The sequence below is a fragment of the Neodiprion virginianus genome, chromosome 6 (genome assembly GCF_021901495.1).
Source record: "Neodiprion virginianus isolate iyNeoVirg1 chromosome 6, iyNeoVirg1.1, whole genome shotgun sequence".
Classification (NCBI taxonomy): domain Eukaryota; kingdom Metazoa; phylum Arthropoda; class Insecta; order Hymenoptera; family Diprionidae; genus Neodiprion; species Neodiprion virginianus.
Window position 1 is genome coordinate 9,992,062 of NC_060882.1, and position 21,466 is coordinate 10,013,527.

A 21,466-nucleotide genomic window follows, 5' to 3' on the forward strand; every position below is an offset into this window, starting at 1 on the left:
TCTCCTGCCTTGTTGTTTGGTTCCATCTTTCAAATTGGAACTAATTCTTAGTGAGCTAGAATTTTGAGGAAGTCGATCTCGGTAGCGGGGTCGATCATCAAGTTTCGAACTCTAACCTGTAATTGGAATTTAATCCTCCGCCTAATCGTCGATCGAGACAATTTCTACCCGTGGCAACCAGTTGCTCGAAGAGCCGCGTTCATTAATCTCGCCTCACTGACGCCGAAGTACCAAATTCAGCAGGGATTCAAGGAAGATCGTTCTTCTTAGTCAAGAAGTTGCATAATACAGAGAATTCGGGATCGCGTGTATAGATGAGAATCACTGGTATGTTTTCGGGGTTGCCAGTCGACCTGGAAACCTGGAAAAATCATGAAACTGTGGGGGAATTTCGTTGAACTTTTGGAAAAATCGTAATTTGAAAGTCGAACTTTTGTGGCAACGTTGCAAGTGTCGCAGTTTCAGCGAAACTCTTACTTGGCATAACAGCCTGTTTATCCCTTAAGAAATTCAGTTTCCAACGAACGGGTTTAAAAGTAATCGAAATATAACGAGCGTGTAGAACAAATTGAATATATTTTATAACAATCGTTTTTATTCGATCTTATCGTTTATTATTTCAATTCCAAGCTACGCAATAAAAGTCTGAGAATTTTAACGATGGAAAATCAGTGTGGGAGCCCTGCGGAATCGCGTAACGCAAACTGAGGTTGAATCGGTCTGTTTAAGGTTAATCACCCCGAGGATCCGGCGGCTCGACACGTGCAGGAAACGTTGGGTGATTTCCACCTGGTGAAACACCTCCTTGACGACTCGAAGAGGTTGATTGGAATCGAGGGTGCGCCGCGGCCGATGCCTCAAGAGTTCAAAAAGCCCGGAGGATCTCGTCCGAATTCCGGCGGGACGCACGCCGCTCCGAACAATGGCGGCTACGTGAAACCTGCTGACGGAAAACCGCCGTACATGGGGAGGGGTGGCTACCCGGGACAACCCGTAAAGCACGGCGGCGGCAGCAACGATCATAGAAGTCACGGCCTTCTGCCGGCCAAGGGGCCGCCGAATCCTCTTTCCAGGGGCGGTGGCTCCGGTGGAAACGGAAGTAACGTGTCATCTTCCGGTTCCGGGAGACTACAGAACGCCGGCATTCATCTGTCGCGGTTACCGATGGACAACGTGAGTCTTACCGATAATCCTGATTACTTGTTTTAGCAAAATTCTCCACTAGAAGAATTTTATCAGCCAACCAGAAGCCCGTTTTTGGTGAAATTATTAAAAAATTTTAACGTAACTTTTCGCTGTCTGTTAGAGTTTACTCGGAGTTCGCACGTGAGTGTCCGGATCCCCTTATCACTCGGCTCACAAGTATCTGTATATCTGAAAAATTATTGATACGGTTGTAACGATGTATAGCCTAAAATCTGGCGAGATGTCGTGGTTATCCATGGAAAAAAAAAACGTAATTGAAATCGGTTCGGTAGTTCTGGAGTTACACGCGACATAGGAACAGATACGACGGTCAGTTTTGTGTATGCAGAGATACCGATAGAGGAGAGATACGTAATTATGGGAAAATTTTTTGGGGCAATTAACGAAAGTGGCTTGACGGCTAAAACTACGATCACAGAAGTACCTACGCGTTATCAGATAATCGTCGAAGGCGTAGGTACACGCCCAAGATCAGTACGAACTCAATCTGATCTAGCCGTATACAGCTATACAGCTGTACGATAACCTGCCACGCTTGAATTACGACCAAAGTTATACAGGCTCAACATTGCTCCGTGTTGTGTATCATACGTTACACTTGTGTACGTATCTACATTCTACACATACGCCTGGGTACCTATCTAGACGGTTTTAGTACACCAAGGTTTAACTACTTATTCGCCGATCACTCTGCTGCATTGTTTTCACTTCGTTTCGTTGCCATTTTCAAAAGCACAAGCGTCAAGAAATGTTTAACCGAATAACTTGAACGTCGTCCGTTTAATTATTTATTTATGTACGTATTTAAATCACAATATTTTTTTTTTTTTTTTTTCTTAAACTCGTACTCGAAATAGAAAGTTGTCAAAAAAATAAATTCGGGTGATCCGTAATAAATTTATCCAATGTTATTCGAGCAAACTTGTAAATTTATGCATCATTATACGGGGATTAACATCAAATTTGTTTTCAACAGTAATTTTGGTGCAGACGAAACGAGTTGAGTTTGTTTGTGGCAACGAAAAAACAAAAAAGTCGACGAGATGAACGCGAAGTACCTTCACATTTTATACACGGGTGTATCTAAGTATTCGGTAAATTAAACACGCCGGGGAAAAAAAAGTTCAGAAGGGGACTAAAACGCCGGCGAGAAATTATTAACGCCTCCCGCGAATAGAAGAAGAACCGTGTCAAAGCAGTTCTGGGACTTATATTTACGACTTCACAGTCAGCAGTTCCTAGACGGCATTCGCCATTCCGAGAAAGTCGCATCACGAAACGAGCAGCTTTCCCTGAGCTATAAAATACCTGTAATTAACGCCCGAAGCGACAGGTGTGCTGCCGTTGCCTTGCGTTTTAAAAGCAATGCCAATTTTTATTAAAGAAGGAAAAAGAGAAACACACATGGGCAAATCATTTCATAAGTTTCATTTCGAATTTTGAAAATTTGCCAAACTTGCAGCGAAATCTACAGAGCTTAAGTTGCATTTTTTTTTTTTTTTTTAGTGAGAAAAATTAGACAAATAAAACATCGCTAAGATTATGTTCTTATTGTTGGTCGACTAGTGTTTCAATATAAAATACTAAAACTTTTTTACTTGTCGTTTTTCCATGCTTTGCTAAATGTTCAGTTAGTGGACTATTACAAAGAATTTGAAGAACATCCTGCAGTGTTTGTTACTGTTTAAAAGTAAAAAAAAAGGTTTTGATTTTATTTCCAGCCGCATCTAAACGTGGGTTTCTTTTGGCACGCTAGTTTTATCACTCTTTATTTTATTTGCTAGCTTTTATCTGAAACGTTTATTCCTTACGTGTTTCAGAGCACAATGTCCCGACTTTCTGCGACTGAAAGCGCTTCGGACGTGGATCACATTCTCAAGGTACGTACTGTTCATATATATTTTTTTTTCTTTTACCCAAAATTGTTTTACCATCAGATTAGCACACGATGATAATTTCATTCGATATGTCTGTCTATTATTTGATAATCAATTTCGAGTTGAAGCAACGTGATAATATAACATGTGAATATCTTTCCTTTCAAGTCATGATTGACGATCAAAATTCTTTAAATTGAATATCAGCTTTAAGAAGATTCAATTTAACCTTGTTGATAATACTGTGCCAGTCTTTAAAACCTTTTTTTCACCCCGAAATCGCTTCGAAATTAATTAATTCTTGGAGTTTATAATTGAGAGCCCCGCAATCTCGGTGCGATAATTATCAGTCTGTACGTAAGTGTAAAGTAAAGTAGCATGAAAAATGTCTGAGGATTAAATATTCATACGTTTAAAAGAATGCGTCGAACATATCACATGTACACAATTTTCGAGATAGTTACCGAATTATGAACAAATGTTACCGGTCACTTTTCGTAATGTGTAGTTGCCAGCACTTGCTAACGCGATGATTTTGAAAAATTTTTTTCATCAGGTGAAAATAATCCTTAGAAAAGTACGTCGAGTGTAAAAACCCTGCGCCAAGTCCATTGAAGTGAAAAATACCAATAATAATTTACTTTGCAACTTACGGAAATCACCGAATTGATGACGTACATTCAAATAAGTACCAGCAACAATATCATTACCTACAATTAATATTCAAATCAAAATCTTTACTGCCAAGTGGGTGAACTTGTTCGCAAAAATAAGAAATAAATACGAAAAATAAAGGATTAGGGACAAAATGACAAATTCGGAGTTTAGAATTTGTATTTCGAGGGAGTAAAAGAGTGTACAATAACAAAAGGTCATCGTCAATAAGCGGGTGTACAAGAGTTAGGCAGGCCTTCGTGCGAATTAGCAGATCTCTATCAGCCGTTCCGTTCGTAGTTATTCGTCGACACGCGAATCGTTAACTCGTTCTTGATTCGCGATAACAACTCTGTCGGTGCCGGTCGTGTTGGCCATGCTTCTACAGTCGACTCTTACGGTGAAAAGTTTTATGCAGAAACAGGGTGGCCGCACACCTGGAAAACCTGGAAAACCTGGAAAACCTGGAAATGTCAGGGAATTTAAGAGAGGTCATGGAAATACTGAAAATATTAGCATTCTGTCATGGGAATTAGAAATAATTTTTTGAGGTAACAAGGTTCCTTTTTTTCGTCGAGAAAATAAATTCGCTTAAACCGACTTTTTTGTATATTGTACAAAATTAGAAAGAAAACTTCACTTTGAATTGAATTCGAACCGAATATAGAGTTGATGAGCTGTACGATTTAGGTTTTAGTAATCTGCTAGAACGGGGAAAATGTCAGGAAAAACTAACGTTTAAGTTCTGGAAAATCAGAAAATGTCATGGAATTTTTTCCCCAACAATTTGTGACCACCCTGACTGAAACCGTCCTCGTTGATTATCGTTTGTTTTTCCGAATCTGTGTAATAAAAAATAACATATAAATCAATCGCCAACAACATTTACTCTCTGCCATTTTTCTCTTTCTCTCTTTTTTACACATTCAATTTTCACGTACGATTCGAATGGAAAAAAAAAAGTAACAATATATGTTGAGCATAATAATGTTATAACATCTAATGAAAAAAAAAAAAAAAAAATCATAACAATACCACGCGCTGCCAGCTACTGCGACTAAAATAAAAAGCTTTGTTTATTTCTCTGTACAAACAAGCTTTTCATTCATCTGCGTAATTCTTTATTTCATCCTCTTTTTTTTTTTTTCCCTCAAAAGATACCTCACCGTGTGTTTTGCGGCTTATCTCATCTCCGCGGACCTTTCTCACGCTCTTGTAACATTGTTTAGTATACGGTGTGTATATAATATAGCTGTATATATACACGGGACACCGTATACGTATGCATACCCTTCGTACGCGGGCATTATATACAAATTTTCACGACCCAAGTGCCTTAACCCTTGCCTTATTTCTTCCTCTCCTTCGGAGATCCTCGTTGAACTCGAGACAGCTCGACTTTCGACACAGAGGCGGCTTATTGCGATCGGTAGATGTACCTAATATTGAACTTTTGAGGTCCTTGATTACTTTTGATCAGCCGAGAGATTACGTTATTATACATAGTTGTTGGGCTTTTATTCCGTTGCGTTGCAAGGCGGGCTAATGTGTCTAATTTGTCTTACTAGAGTGCGGTTGTTGAATCAAATGGCTTGATAAAATTGGTCAAGTTTTATACGACGATGGAGGTAGGTGAAAAAAAAGAAAAAGAAAAAAAACTAAAAACTCTCAGCCCAGCTTAACTCTTTGAATTTAAATAACACGAGAAATTTATGTATACCGGGTGTGCAAACGTCGTCGTCATGCATATGCAAACTTCGTCTCTCTTCCTTCTCCTCTTCGCTATCCTCGTTCGTTTAGAAATGCGAAATATTCAGGACCTTGGTGCAGCTTGTTATGCAAAGTTCGCATCAAAAATAAATTATTAACTGCGGTTGTACACGGAGACAAACTGTAATGATAATCTGCGGTCGTAGAAAACCACCGTGTAGATATAAAAGCTATATTGTATTATGAGTGATAACTTGTCGGCGTAACAACCTTGCCGATTTTCCCTATGTAAATGTATATGTATATTTTCATACACCTCACGCGTCTCTTTTTATCGCGCTTGTAATTTGTATTATATAATGCGTATATTATAGATCATATATTGCCGATAAGAAAAATATTTCCTAAATTTACGTGTTTCAATTTTTAATATAGATCGTGTATTGTTAGCAACGTGGGAAATCTAAAGATCTCATGTGTTTTTTATCTCTCTAATTGCGTATGCATTTCAAACCCCAAAAAATAGGTATCAAATATGTTAGAATTCGTGAAGCACTTGTACAGATTCGATTTTTCGTCCGTTAATTATTACTTATACTTCCGCGTATGGATTATTCTTTAAGCGATTTTCCGAATGAAAAAAATTATACCAACTGTAATTTTTCTGATCGAAATTGCATTATCAATACCTAAAATTTTATCACGCGAGACACGCAATATTTCTGATTATTATTTATTTATCACTATCCGTGCGCGAGACTGCAATGAATTGTGTCAAGTGAAAGGAACTATAGAACTCGACGATTATTCGAATTGTTCTTTGATCAGAGATTAACTTAACTACGGAATATCTATTCGCTATCGATGATAAATTGTTACGTTAGCGATCCACGTACACATTTTACAAGCCAAGATAAACGTTCTACGCACAACTATTAACGCTCAGATTTATAATTGAAACTATAACAGAGTTTATCTCAACCTATCGCAGACCGATATATTATTATCATTGACTCGCGACGGTTGCAACTGAACTTGCAATCAAGAGCATCATGTAGACGGCGCGGCGTTAAATTAATTTTCGGAGTGACATTAGTTATACTTTGATGTGTAACATATATATATATAGATCAGGGTGGTCCTTAATAGGATTTTTTCGAATTTTTATGCTCCCATGGGCTTAAACGCCTTCAAATTGATAAAAAAAAAACAAAGAAACAATTCCCCGAACATTTGCGCTCTCTATATCAATTCTTAGATATTCTGCTGTGTGATCGAAGTGTCTCATGGAAGTAACTTGAGAAAAACTTTTGTTGCTTTTTAGAAGTTTATAAGTCGTTGACGAACATTGTAATATATTTTATGATACAGTTTGTTTCGTAGCTATACTTGACAGAATGATAATTTTATATAAATTAAACTGTGAACGTTGATTAGCATATGAACGCTTTCATTTACGAATTTTATGCATTAGACTTTGTTCGTAGATCGTTCAATTCTCTACAAAAATATGTATTTTCCATTATTGTCGGTATATTGGTCAACGACTTGTAAGATTTCAGGTCAGTTTTTCTTTGAAAAATTGGAATAAAAAAAAGGGGGGAAAAAGAAATAAAAACAAAAAACTGGAACCTCGGAGCTTTTACAGCTTCGTGGCTCTTCTTTATGTATATACCGAACTGTCAAAACTACTCAAGGAGGCGTAGGAAGAGTTTTACATACCAAGGCATGGCCCACTTCTCGAGGAATCCTATTGCGTAAACATACGATATGTAATGCGTTTTTAGTCTCTCCGTATAAAAATGCAGATTTTTTCCCGCCCACTCAGAGTGCAGTGCGGCAATTTCGCCAATGCAGAAATTGACTTTTTCTAAGTTTAAAATTGTGCGCTATTCTTTTGAAAAAACGTTTTAAAACCCGCGGATCACTTCCGACGTATAGGTATAAATGTTGTTACGAATGGTAATTCCGCGTACGACGAGTTTAATTTTGGCCCAGGGACACGCCGGTAGTTATGGTCGAACGATGAGATACTCGAAGCGTGTCGGTAATGGCGGAAGTGCGCCAAGTTCTTCTGGTATTATAATTTTTACTACGAGTTTTTTCACTCTTCCCGTGTCCTGCGATTTGACGATTTCCATCGAAATTCCGAACCGCGAAAGTATCTCCGACGATTGATTGATCATCCAATCGTATTATGTATGAAACGACAACCTTAAAATTACCATTTACAAGTCTTATCGTGAATTTAATGAATTATCCTTGTCGTCGAAATGAATTAATCGGTGAAACAAATTGGTAACCAAGGAAAATGATGAGAATATTTGATGTTAACCCTCGATTATTATTTCTTCTTTCAGGAGATGACAGAACCTATCACACCTTTGACAGCGATCGCCCAAACTCCGCGGAAAGAGTCGGAATCAAAATTTACCTTCAACCCGTACAGCATTCCCAAGGTAAGGATTAATGACGGCCTACAATTTATGCAAAAAAAAAAAAAAAAGAAAGACATGAAATAAAAGAACCATGCGATCTATCTTTGAAAATACTCGACATCTCCTCAATCTGGATTCCGATCCGCATCCGACCTTCGTTCGCAACGTTGTCCTCATTTTTTTGTTACGCCTCCGTTTAACGATTCAATTGAACGGATGCGATTCGTTGACTTGCAATTACGCGTAAAGTTTAAGTACGATTATTAAAGACCGGAGTGAAGGAAAGCGAAGTCGTGAACATTTTTTCCTTTTTTTTCACAAGTATTAAAATCCTTGCGAAAACATTTGATCGTATCTCGTCGCTTATGCTATGAAACAACAACACTTGACGCGTTTATTGCGACGTTACGTTCTCGTTTCGTCGTCGTCAACAACGACTTGGAACTCGTCTTGTCTTGTGAAGATTATAACGGAGTTGTGTGAAATAAAGTAGGGAATAAAAATAGAAACTAAGTCGACTTCAATTCAGTGTGATAATTGAATCGCGCGGGGCGTGGATTGTGATTGAATTACAACGGTCCGTGATTGTCGAAGAAGAATAAGAACAAATAGAATAGGGAAACGGAAACCTTGTCTCGTTTTTCTATGAATTTAACATCGGTCTGAAATCTAACGATACGAATGCTGACAATGAGGCATGATTAGTCGGGAAAATTTCAATGTTGAGCTTGTGCAACGAAAGATTCCCGAGTAACAAGGATCGCGATTTATACCTTTGGCCGGCTAAACGTCATCGGCCTGTTTAACTAGATTCCAGTACGAGTTAACTTTGACAATGAGGACACGTTCAGCATATTTTATTGTAACAAAATATTAATATTTCGTATCAAGGAACAAAGAATCGATGATGTTGTTTACGTTTGATTGAAAAAAGATCGTTAATTCGATAATATAATATTTCGATGAAATAATATTTTCACGTAACGTAATATTTGAAATTCAAATATCTTTGCGAATATTTTTATCCGAAATTTACTCCGCTCGTACGATAGATACAGACAGAGACCCTGACCATTGGAATTAGGAGTCTTACAAAAATCTCGTCTCTTCGATACGATTTCTTCGATTTTGTGCAATCATCGTTGATCGCTGACGGTCGATGAACTGGTACAGGTTTGAAAAGCTGAAACTTCTTCCATTAAGCTGTCTCGAGTGATTTTATTTTCCAGTCAATAAACTAGAATACCAATACCCGTGTACATTTCTCACCACCGATGTCAAATTTCACGGGCACAAAGGGGTCGTTACAGTTTTTTTTTTTTGTTTGTCTATCATATTTCAAGGTATGAAAATTTGGAAAAGTAGTTGTTTGACATTGTCCAAAAATCTTGGGGTAAAAAGAAAAAAGACGACTGAAGGATGAAAGTTGCACACTGCATTTTCATCCCTCTTCTCCAATCGTCTGTAAAGAACAGCAATGAACCTAGCCTTGGCTGCTATTGCACTTGCATGCCTACTTACTGCCGCTTTTATCGATCGAAGTTAGCCTGTCTGCTTGCTGCACTGAATTAAACAATACACGGACGGTGAAAAAGGAGAATTTGTCTTTTCGCGTACGTGTATTATAGCAGGACAGGGATCGTATCTACGTCTGAGTTGCGCCCCTCGCGACTTCCGCGCGCATCGCATCCCATTGGGCCACCGACACTAACGGTTCTTTGAAGTTTTCTCTTCACCGTCCTCTCTCGGTGAGTTTTGCTTCTTCGTTTGCCTCGTTTCATGACCGCTGCCTGCGGCCAAGAGGGGAATTCGCTTTTCGCATTTCGCATTTCGCCTTTCACGTTTCGACTTTCGACCCTACGCGACGAAGGCGACGACCAATTCTATGAATAACTTACTCATTTTCTTTTCCTTTTTATTTATTTATTTTATTTCTTCACTCACTCCCGTCACCTCTGTATGGGCAACCGGTAGTGCTGTGCCAATTATTTTTCCGATTCGCTACGTAATTCCGATGTAACATAACGTGTATCACTCTGTTAAGGTATAATGAACAGAGAACTCGTTCATTCTTTATACGCGTTCGATATTTCACCAATTTACCTATTATTCGGAGCGAAGAAACGATCCGAGAATCGAGGGCTCGTTTTTCACGATTTTTTACCCATCGTATAAGATTCATTTCGTTTTCATGCCAATTTTCAGTGAGTTGGGTTTACTGAACGTTCTTTTTCAAATCAATCAGGGGTCGCATTTGGTATTGTTTTTTTCTTTTTTTTTTTTTTTTTTCGTTATTGTTCTCCATATCGGGTTTTGCGAGTATAAACTTATCTCTGACCTCGAATATTCTACAAAAAGGTTTGTGTCATGACTAAATGTCGGTAAAGGAATCTGCGTTCAGAATTTCACTAATATCGTACAATTTTTAATAAATTGACACAAATGGCTTTCCAAATCGTATACCTATAATTATCGTGTGAAGAAAGTAAGCGATAAAAGCAAAAAAAAAAAAAAAAAACCGCGATAAGAACATTCTTCAATGGCACTATCCTCTCCAAAATAGTTTGAAAATTGTTTGAATATTGAACATTTATACGGATAACGAATGAAGGTGCGAAATGTGTAATAGGACCAATAAGCTGCATTGAAATAATCGCTAACTGGGCGAGTGACTCGTAGAATTTGATCGCAGTCGACGTATTATGCAGGACTGCAGTCGGACGATTTACTTGGCGTTATTTTAGTTTATATCGCGAGGACGGGTTTCAGTGCTGCTCGTGCATGGAACAGAACGTTGTCGAGGAGCGTTATACTTGGCAGTAAATAGTTCGTGCTAGTTGGCTTCGAGTCAAGAAGAGCAACTGGCAAAGACCAATACCGAAGCTACCTGCCCCCGAGTGGCTTGGGAATGAAAAATTCCTACGAAATTGGGTCGGCCACGTGGGGAGATTACGCTTATTTCAATTCCTCACCGTTTAGTCCTGCCCCCTGGCCGTTGTGCGCTGCAGCTTGTTGTCTCATTCGTTTATCACTTCGGATAAACAGTTTTTTCCCACTGGTTTCAAATTTCTAGCGTATAAAAAGTATACATATTTCGCGGCGCAAAGGAATTGTCGACCCAGATGCGAAAACTTACGAGATGGACAATTTTGAAACAGCAAACATATAAATTATTGTTGAAACATTTTCGCGAGTAGGTTTCAATGTTTTTCCAAATTCTGTGTGTTGTGCTTATAACGACAATAATCTAATATTTTGTCGCGTGCATTATGATTATCGGTGTAACGGAGCGCAATCGATTTCGTACGAGACGTCTACAATCTTTGACATTCGACGGAGTTTTTTATTCCATCTAGTTTTGCTAAATTTCACAATATCGAGTAAATTCTACCAGCTTTACTCGGTAAGCGAGAACTGTAAACAGATCGTAAATCAACCATTTAGAATTATCCAATTTACTCTAATACACGTCCACGAATAGTCGAAAATTATAATACCATGGTGCGTGTATTCGTTTGTTTTCACACTGCGAGAAACCGCGAGCAAGCAATAGAAGCTTAAAAAGTAAGTCTGTCTGATCGTGATTTCGTTATGGATAACCGAATAATGACCAAGCCGATTTGCTCAGTTTTATATATTCGGCTGTGACCTTGACTCGTCCCAACCTTGACCCACGCGATTAGGAGGCGATTTTCGATCGCCATTCCTCGTCGATCTACTGGAAATCGTATCACGACCATTCGAGGGTGCAAACTGTATTTGTCAGCTGATCTTTGACATTTACATGAAACTGTAATGATGTAAAACGTCGGTTTCGTGCATTTTGGTAACCTTGTAAATTTTCTGTTCCTTGAAATTTTTTTATACCGGTTCGTCAGTCACATGGGGTGCATATCGAGTACATTCAAACGTTTGAGATCCCGACACGCGAAACGAAACGAAACGAATTATTCGATTCACTTGAAATCTGTGAAAATCGATGGATATAGAACAGGTATTTTGGAAAATCAATGGCGGCAAATTGTACGTAGAAATACGTCGCCGTGGTTGTCCAACATCCGAGCGAATAACCTTATCCCGCTAATTTCCGACTGTCTGAAAATACAGGCTTCCGGTCAGAGATTTTGGCTCGGTTCAAATTCGCCAGTCGGATTATCTCGTCAAGTTTCTCGTACCGTTATATTCCAACTCTTGCAGATACAGGTATTTTTAACAGATGATACATCTGTAACCTGTAACGAGTTGCTACGTACGTCTCTAACTACCGCATGCCAAGATTCATCGACACTGCTGCAAACCCGGCGCATACGTACAACGGAATAATTATCCAAATATATATAGGCGGGCGTAAAACGATTTTCAGTTTTGGCAAGACTGGTGCTGTTGTAATTAGATATTTAGTTACCGCGTTTTCTAGCCACGGTTCGGGCACAACGCCTCCGAGACTGTAATTTGGCACCCCCTGCATAATCGTAGAGTGTGAGTGCGCTAATAGCCGGAGATTACACACTTTCGCGTCGCTCGGTCGGAGCAAACACTAAAAGCGGGTCCGCATAATCGCTTTTTGTTTATCCTAAAATACCGAATAATAAATCCACCGATATTAACTAATGAACAGCTTTGCCATAGCGTGCCGCTGATGAATTCATTTTTCAAATCAGACTCAATTTTCAATTGTGTTGCGATATTCAACGTCGATATTATTTGGCGGTGTTATAACGCCGCTCGCATAAAAAGGACCAGGGCAAAAAGGTGTACTCACTTAGCGTTTGGGCAATCACACAAACAAGCCATTTCACTAATTAAACACTGAAATTCCTTGGACATTATCAAGACTGTTCCATTTGTTCCAGTACAATTGTTTGATATATCGTATTTCCGATATTCACACATTTTTGAGAAGTGTAATTACTCCGTCTTGCCGCGGTCTGCCTAACCTGTTAAAAATAGTTTAGGTGAATTTTTTTCCAAAAGAACTATTTTGTATTTTGATGGTTTTGTTTTACAGCTGACTGAGGCTCCTCCGCCAGAGTCCGGGAAAACTCGTAAGTACAATAATTTTTCTCAACTTTTACTTGAAATTTACTCGATTGTGTTCACAATCGCGTATATAGATATCGCATGTCTAATACGCAATATCATGTGAAAATGTAAATCTGAATATTTAACGTGGAGTGAAAAGAAAGTCACGCCTTTCAACTTCCTTTCTACACGTAAATCCAAGGGCATAACGTCTGGCACCATATAAGTTGGAGAGTGAGTAATTCGTGAGATTTTTTCTTACACACCGTAGAATGTTGCCGGGCTTAAGGCAACGACCGGGGGTGAATAATTCCGTTGGCGAAACGGCGGTAAGGATGAAAGTGAGATATTCAACCGCCTTATTTTTGACAAATCAAATCGGTGCTTCTCTCAGTCATACTTCCGAACGATTCGGGTAACCGTTACTTTGACAGTGATAATATTGGGAAAAGGGAAGGGAACGCGTTGCGCGTACGTACCTCTTATATGCGGCACACGTGTATGCGTCATCGCTGATAAATTTGCTGTTTGGATGAAGTTGTAACGCGATGGTTTGAATATTCTCTAATCATCCGCCTGCCAATTACTTTAGAGCTGCTAATTAGAGCGAAATCATAAATTAATTGAAAAGTTGTGACCTATTTACCTATCAGAAGATTCGTTAAAGGATACCAGGCAACACGCAAAGTACATTGAATAATTGATCTGACAAAAATTCAATATCGGTATAATTATAGACACCATACAAGCACTATACACTATAAAAAATCAACGTTCGGAGCGAGTAGTTCGAAATTGAATCAATTATTGCACGATTCTGATCACAGTTGTAAAAGAGTTCAAAATTCAACTTCATTTTTTATCAATGAAAAATCTATCGACAAAGGTTAAATATTTCTGTGCCAATTGTTTCTGACGTAGTAGAATCGAAAGCCGTTTGAATTGAAATCGCGTAAAGGAGAAACTTATATATTGCTTTTATTTAAAAACAAAATAACGGAGAACGTCGCGTTATATAATTTCAACGGATCATCCGTTGAATGGAATTAATTGTACGTATACTGCACGAAATAAGTTTTAACAATAGCAACAAAAACGAACAAGCTTATACCGCTCACATACTATATTTGTTTATCTCTGATCAATTTCGAAAGTCAGCTAAATCACGACGTGATTGATATTGTGGGGGAAAGAAAAGGAAAGAGAAAGTATCGCATTGGATCGAATCGACATTCTTCAGAATTTCACCCTTTTCATATAACATAATCTATCAACATCACAAAGTATTCGCTGGCATTTCTAACTTTACTTTCGTCATCGGTTACACGTATACGTATGATTTCGGTCTAGGGCGCAATAACGTACAGCCAAATCCCAAATCCTAATCTGTTTGCGATTCCTTGGCGTCAACAACCTCGGGGATGACTGTATCGGTCAAGATTGAGCCGTGGATGACTCACGGTCTTCTCTCTCCACCTCACGTTTGAGATAATTTAATTTACCAGAAACACACGAGTGGGGCTGCAGGCAACCTGCAGCTCCCTCTACAATAGACGGACACCCACCCTATCAACCAACCAACCAACCAACCAACGATGGTGGGTGATGAAATAGCTCCGAACTGTCGCACGTCCGAATCACCAGCCATTCGCACGCCTCTCAGTTTCACCACCCCCACCCCTATTATATATACGTATGCCCCCGGGGTGATCATTAGCTCGGATTCGCACGGTGTGTGTAATAATGCTTTTTTCCGCCACGCGTCTCGGTGTAATTAAATTGGTTATTTTTTCTCTCTTTCTTTCTATTCTTCGAACCTTTTGTTTGTGATATTTTGTTTCTTCTTTTCTTTTTTCTTGTTTTCCAATCACCCATAACGATATATCACCGTCAGACAATTAAATATTCGAGTCTAACCACACGGACATCGTACCTTATTCACATTTTTTATTTTTTTTTTTCTTGTACCGCTGTACTAATTTTGAAACCCTTTACGCAACATTTGTTGCTATTGTTGATTTATGCATTTTTAATTTTTTGTGCGTGTGTGTGCTTAACTTTAACAGTATCCGAGTTATTGCCAAAAGTGCAGCTTGTTTTATTTCTCAAGTTTGAAAATTTTCATGGAGGTAGGAAGGATTGGTTGATGAAATGAGAAAACGTGAATTGAATGAGACATGTTGTATCGATTTGGTGTAACACGTAGGCAAAGAATTATAACAAATTCGATACCATTCGACAAATTTATTTTCAAATAACTTGGTTCAAAAATATGCATATATATCAGCAATAAGAAAAATGAATCAAGCAATCGTGGCTATTAATTATCGCATAAAAATCCATCGATCCAATTCTACATATATATGTGTATATATATATATATATATATATATATGTGTATATATATATATATAGAATCTCCACCGCAATGCGATATCAGAGAATTTATGTATAAAAGGCGGTGTGTGAATTGGGGGGGGGGGGGGGTCAGAGTTTTCGTGTTAAGCAGGTATAAGAAATTTCTCCTATTAATAGGGGTGACTTACGGAAAAGCTTGGCAAGATTCCATCGGGAGCAAATTAACCGACGTAATAGAATTTAAACTTCATATTTTATATCGGCGTGAAATATTCCGGTGAGTTGATAACGGAATTATTCAACGCCTCGAGGTTATTACGAGACCAGCATAGCCCGGCGCCTCCTCCAAACACCCCCTCCATCTTCCGTCCTCTTCGACCAAGGCTGCTGAGAACTTCCGCCACGTAAAGTATGTACGAATGTGGGTTACGCACTTCTTACAATTATTTTTTAACTCGACACTTCAATCGCGCGTAGTGAAATTCATTCGGCAATTTGGAAACGTTGATGTCGAATGAGAGAGAGAGTAAAGGATGTAGAGAAAAAGTGGTGGTGTGATTCCAACGTATATATTCAATCCATCGCGGATGTCATATTATATTAAGTTCGTTTTATTAAATTTCTATCAATTTGAAAATTAACATCGTGTTATACGAAAGTTACGCGCTTGTAAGATGTGACGCGAAACGGTTGTAGTTATACGAAATTCAAAGTTACACACTGTTTTATAAGGTATTATAACATTAGGTAGTCGGCGCAAGCTGGCCGTTGAACTATTGCACCATGCTGCTGCTGAAATATAACGCGTCAAGGAAAAGGAACGTGAAACTAAGAAACGTGTAGAGGAAAATGAAGGAAGGGCTGCAGGCGTAGATAAACCGGGTGTTTCTGACAGCTTCAACAATAAAACAAACTTGCGTTTCCTATTCTTACACGTATACAGACATCGTGAGTAGATGTACGGATATACGTATATACGTACGTCTGTATTACTAGGTATAACCTATGAGACACACCCGCGCCATTGTTAGCTTTTGTAATTTATCATATATATTCGCTCGAGGTAATCTCAACGAAATATTCTTGAACAACGTGTTATTATCAGAAATTTTTTTCCTTTATTTCATCACTATAAATCGAAGAAACCACAATCAATCACTTCGCATGTATTTTATACCGGCGATCTAACAAAAGTCTAGGAAACTACAGCAGATTAAAACCCATTTTAAGATGTACCAAGTATCTACTACGTATATCAGGAAATCGGTGAGATTCAATTTCTTGGAACATCCGCGATTACCTGTTATTAATAAAAAAGAAATTATCAAATCAGACCTGGTTAGTTTTCATTTCATTGAATCAGAATTTATCACGCGAAGACGTCGGTTTGGTCATAACGCAGGCGAAATTCTTTTCACTGGTACAATATCGATTCCCGGCGTCGTAGGTATTCGGGCAAACAGCAGATCGCATATATACAGAGATACATTGGTACGTGCAGCGCATATTCGGTACGCGGCGCGATTCGTCAGCTTTTCGGTATTTGTAGGAGGCTGAGATTAGAGTTGTAACAACAATAATAAAAATAAAAATAATAAGAAAAATGGAAGGGAAAAAAGGGCCGGAAGAAGAGAAAATTTGCTGAAAGACGAATATACGAAGAATGGAGAAGAAAAGGGAGAAAGGTAAAACGAGGATAAAAATATGGCAGATTAATATTTCATTCGAGGAAAGGGGGCGGGAAAGGGAATGGGGGGGGAGCTACGCCAATTCCCGTTAAAAACCGTTGCTCTGCCTTGCTCGCGTAACGGGGGCGACGCTGGATGGCGTCGCGACGCTTCGTGACGTTCGTTCGCTTGCCGGCTTGAAAGAGGGTGAATATTACACCGGAGCATCCAGACGGCGAAGTGGATGGAACGGAAAGTTCGGAGACGTCTACTTGCGTAATTCCAGCCTCGCTAACATTCTATTTCGACCCGTTGAAAAGTCCTTTGTTTTATCAACCTGCGACCGCGTGTTCGATGTGCTGTAACTGGTTAGACAATAATATAGCGGTTACATCGTCGCGGCAAGGCGAAGTAATCCTGGAAAAGGGATAATTGAACGAGGAAACAAGGACATCGGGTTCTTCGATTGCAGGCTCGTGTAAGTTGGAAATTTTGTGTACATAGACCGGTATGGTTAGCCAGAAGAGAAGAACACGCTTCGTTTTTCCACCGGGTCCTATGTCAACAAAGAGATTACGATTACAACCTGACACTTGGCGACGTATATTTCGAGTTTGATGAATTTTCGATGTATCACTGCGTGTGTGTACATCATCCTCGGCAATGGGCCGAAATTTTCAACGAAGACAAACAGACCGGAATCGAGGCTTCGGTTATAGATCCTCGATAGCGGGTCCTTTATCACGCGCTGTGATTTAGTTATAATCGTCGCAAATATTTGGCTTACCTCGCCTCGCCGGCTTCTAGCGTTAAATTAACGCAAAAATCTTGGAACTGGGGGGGTTGAAATTTAATCGAACGAGATGTTCGCGTTTGACGTACGGGAAAACACGAATCCGCGCGTTTTAACGATTATTTTTATATCCTGCAGATTGACCAGAAATTTGGCATATTTTGGCGACGCGTACGCGTTCGTAATTCTAAGATCTCTACAGTTAGGTACGAATACCGACAAATATAACTCTGGGTGTTGTCTTTTACACGCGCTTTGCAATCAGCCGAAAATAGCCGAGAATTTTGTGAATCGTTTCACCGAAATATCGTCTCTGTAACCCCAACGCAGAGCAGAATCCGTACGCACATTGAGTCAGACCGTAATTCGCACACTTGGATTATTCCCACTGGCGGATGGTGTTTAAAGAAATTGTCGTTTCTACGGAAAGATACTTCACCCCGATACTGTATCGCTGTGTTACAGTTGCTTTCGAGACAATTCTGAGATAATCGTAGAATCATCGTCGCAGTCAGCTTGACGTTTCGTTTCGATTAAGGTAATACGACAGGATGAATTAAAACTTTTGAAAAATTAATTATCGTGAGTTTGTTCCCGGAATAAAACTTGTTGTCGGATTTTCCTTTCCATGTCATATTCAAGTAACCGTGGCATTGTTTCAAACCTGCAACACGAAACATTTTCTTATTCGTGTATATTGCAACGTAATCCAATCCGTCAATAGGCGTGATATTAGGAATTTTTTATCATAATCAGCAGTTGAAAAACGAAGCGAAAAATTCGATTCTATCTCGTCCGTAGGTGGGAATTCCTCTGCGCACAATACATCGACGCCTCTTGATCACGCAATATATGAAGGAAATAAACGCTACGTGATCTAATAATAGGAAATTCTCGCTATTCATCGCTCTCCGCCTCGGTCGACGCGACTCTAACGTGGTTATATAGAAAACCCTATTCCCGGTGCAGCTTGGCACTTTGGCCGCGTCATCGTGTAGTAGTATCGTGACGTCAAGCCCATATCGCGCACGGCATATACCTGTCATATACATTTACGATACGTATAATATATAAGCCTTGCATTCAAGCTGCGTATGTTATGTAATCTGATGCGAAGAATTTTCCACAATTTTTTTTTCACTCGAGAATTTTATAATAATTTTATTTCACCTGTTATTTAACATCACGTAAAGTGATTCGCTTTGACACCCCATTAACGCTCGCAGTTCACAGCCTAGATCCGACGTGAAATTAAAAGCTCGCACCGAAACCGCGTGGCCATTTAGTGAATAATGCGACAGTAAAAAATTGTAATATGTTTCTCGATATTGCGAACATTACAAAATTACCGTTATCGACAAAACGCGAAGCGAAGAATATAGAAAAATTATATTTGAATACCATTTTCGGACAAGTTTTTTTGTTTTCCGGTTAGCTGCGAAAGGCGGAAATTCCGTCTGTCTCAATCTACCTCATTCGATAACGATCGGTTACTCAACCAACAATGGTTTTCACAGCTCTGCATACGTTTTACCGCCTCGCTGCACGTCACATCGATTAATGGCGCAATGATATGCCTTATAGACAGCACCGTCGTACCTGCGCGACGATTGAAGGAAGTACGAGCGGCTTGGTCTGATAATAGAATTTCCCGCCATTCATCCCTGTCTATTACATACTCGAACGGGAAGCGACCCTCTCTCACAATTATCCCCGAACCTTTCCCTTTACATGCAAAATTACTTCACAATGCCGCAGACGATGAATGCCGGCGTCTGCTGGAAAATTCATAGGTCTTATTAAACGCGTATTAAATTTCATACGTAAAAAGGGTTGAAGACATTATTTACCCCTGTTATTTTTACTTCTACCTTTTTTTTTTACCTTTTTCGTTTTTTAATGTCGCCATAATATTGGGGTTACAAGCGTTATAACCCTTTAACTCGACCAGAGACAGTATAAATCGAGAGACGACGAAACGTTTCGGTTTGGAAATGAATTCTATAAAATTTCCGGTGAAATTCTGACGTTTGACGAGTGAACGGAAATAAACCGCGAATAATCGCAGCACAGGGTAAATCATTCCGATCCGTAATAAAAACGCTTCATGTTTCACAGTCGATGTGTTAATGTTACACAATGATCTTCGAGCTCGCAAAGCGCCAGGAACTTTGCGCGGAAAGAAAGATCGGGTGATTAATTTCAAAAAGCTGAGAGATAAAAAATTGTGGATCACCGTACACCGAGATATCGCGCGTCCCTGCAAACGTATCAAGTTATATCGTTATGGATTTCGGCTGGATTTCTCCCGTGGTCCAAGTATTATTTTATAAGGGGCGGAAAGAGTAAGGAGGACGCGGACAGATTCTCGGATGAAAATACCGACCGCGATTGACACTTCGGGAGCAGAAGGGCAAACCCCAACAAATATCCATCCATCCTTTTTCTCACTCTCTTTACCGTCTTGCACTCTCGGATTCTCACCCTCGCTCTAATCCCCCCCCTCGTTTCTTCCTTTTCCCCGCGTAACGGTGGTCGGGTTCACTTCCTGCAGTGTTCCCCCCTAGCTAGCCGACATGGCACCATCCTCTTCCTCTTCCTTCTCCTCCTTCGCCTCCGACTCGTGGCCCCTTTCTCAACCCCTCTACAACCCTAGGATGATGGTTTCCATGGATACGCCGCCACCCCAGAGCTCACCATCTGTACAACCTCTTAGCCGTCTATCTATATGGATATAAAACCGAGGAAAATCCTACCTGTTATTTTGCCCCTGTTGCATTGCGCTGCTGGTTTTTATAAACATTCGCGATTCGAGGCGCTGTCTTTATCTCGCTTCCCAACCTTCGTTTGGTATAAAATTCGCTCCAAAATATTAGAATATTAATTGTAATAGAACGATTTTTCAAATGTTTTCGTATGATTTAGATCTAACCTCTGTGAATTTTCCAACTTTTTCAATCGTATGGTTTCGCAACTCGGAGGGAGGGAGTTATGAAATATTCGAGTAACAGTGAGCGTTGTATCGCATTGTTAATTTAACATTTATCGCAACTATTACATTGTCAGGAAAGCATTTTATCGAAATGAGAATCAACGGTTGAATCACACTTTGAGACTCGGCAGAGACTGAAAAGTGAAGGAAATGTTCCGGGGTTGTACGAAGAGGTGATGTCGGGTTCTTCGTTTGACTGAGGTACTTGACTCGGTAGATGACGAGTAATTCATTGAATATTAAGCGTTCCAAAGTTTCGGCATAACTTTGGAACGGTGGAGCCGATGAGCGGCACGCGGACGAGCCTCGTAAGGGCGGAAACCCTGCCACGAGCGATTTCAATAATTAATGTCGAGGGAATTGCTTTGCCGAAGCCAGCGCAAACTCCTCTCCTCTCCTCTCCTCTCCTCTTCTCTCCTCTCCTCCTCCCTCTCATCATCCTCCCTCATTCCTCAGCCTTCGGCGTCACTCTAATTTAATACTCTTCTCCTCGGGCTGAGATTTTTTTTTTTTGTTTTATTTTTATATCACAAAACTGTCTACTCTCTCTCTCTCTTTATTCCTCTATCTCATTCTCTCTTTCTCCCGCTCATTACCTCGTGATATTCTCGAATTTGGAAGGATTAGATTTTGTTGGAAGTTTAAATTAAAAATAGCTTCGCGTCACACAACTTGACTGTTAACGAATTAAGCCGTTAGTGATATCGATTCTGGACGTCAATCGACGAATGATCCTTTTCTTTATATCT

General features: G+C 39.6%; 1 protein-coding gene across 7 annotated transcripts in view; it reads left to right on the top strand.

The window, feature by feature from the left end:
* LOC124308255 (AF4/FMR2 family member lilli) overlaps positions 1 to 21,466 on the top strand; it is a 204,497-nt gene that overhangs the window by 139,239 nt on the left and 43,792 nt on the right. For 6 of the 7 annotated variants that reach the window (XM_046770808.1, XM_046770809.1, XM_046770810.1 and 3 more), the window contains 4 exons: positions 730 to 1,173; positions 3,027 to 3,086; positions 7,808 to 7,906; positions 12,894 to 12,930. In XM_046770808.1, coding sequence (XP_046626764.1) covers positions 730 to 1,173; positions 3,027 to 3,086; positions 7,808 to 7,906; positions 12,894 to 12,930 — 640 coding nt within the window. The remainder of the gene's footprint in view (positions 1 to 729; positions 1,174 to 3,026; positions 3,087 to 7,807; positions 7,907 to 12,893; positions 12,931 to 21,466) is intronic. The other variant, XM_046770815.1, reaches the window with a different exon arrangement.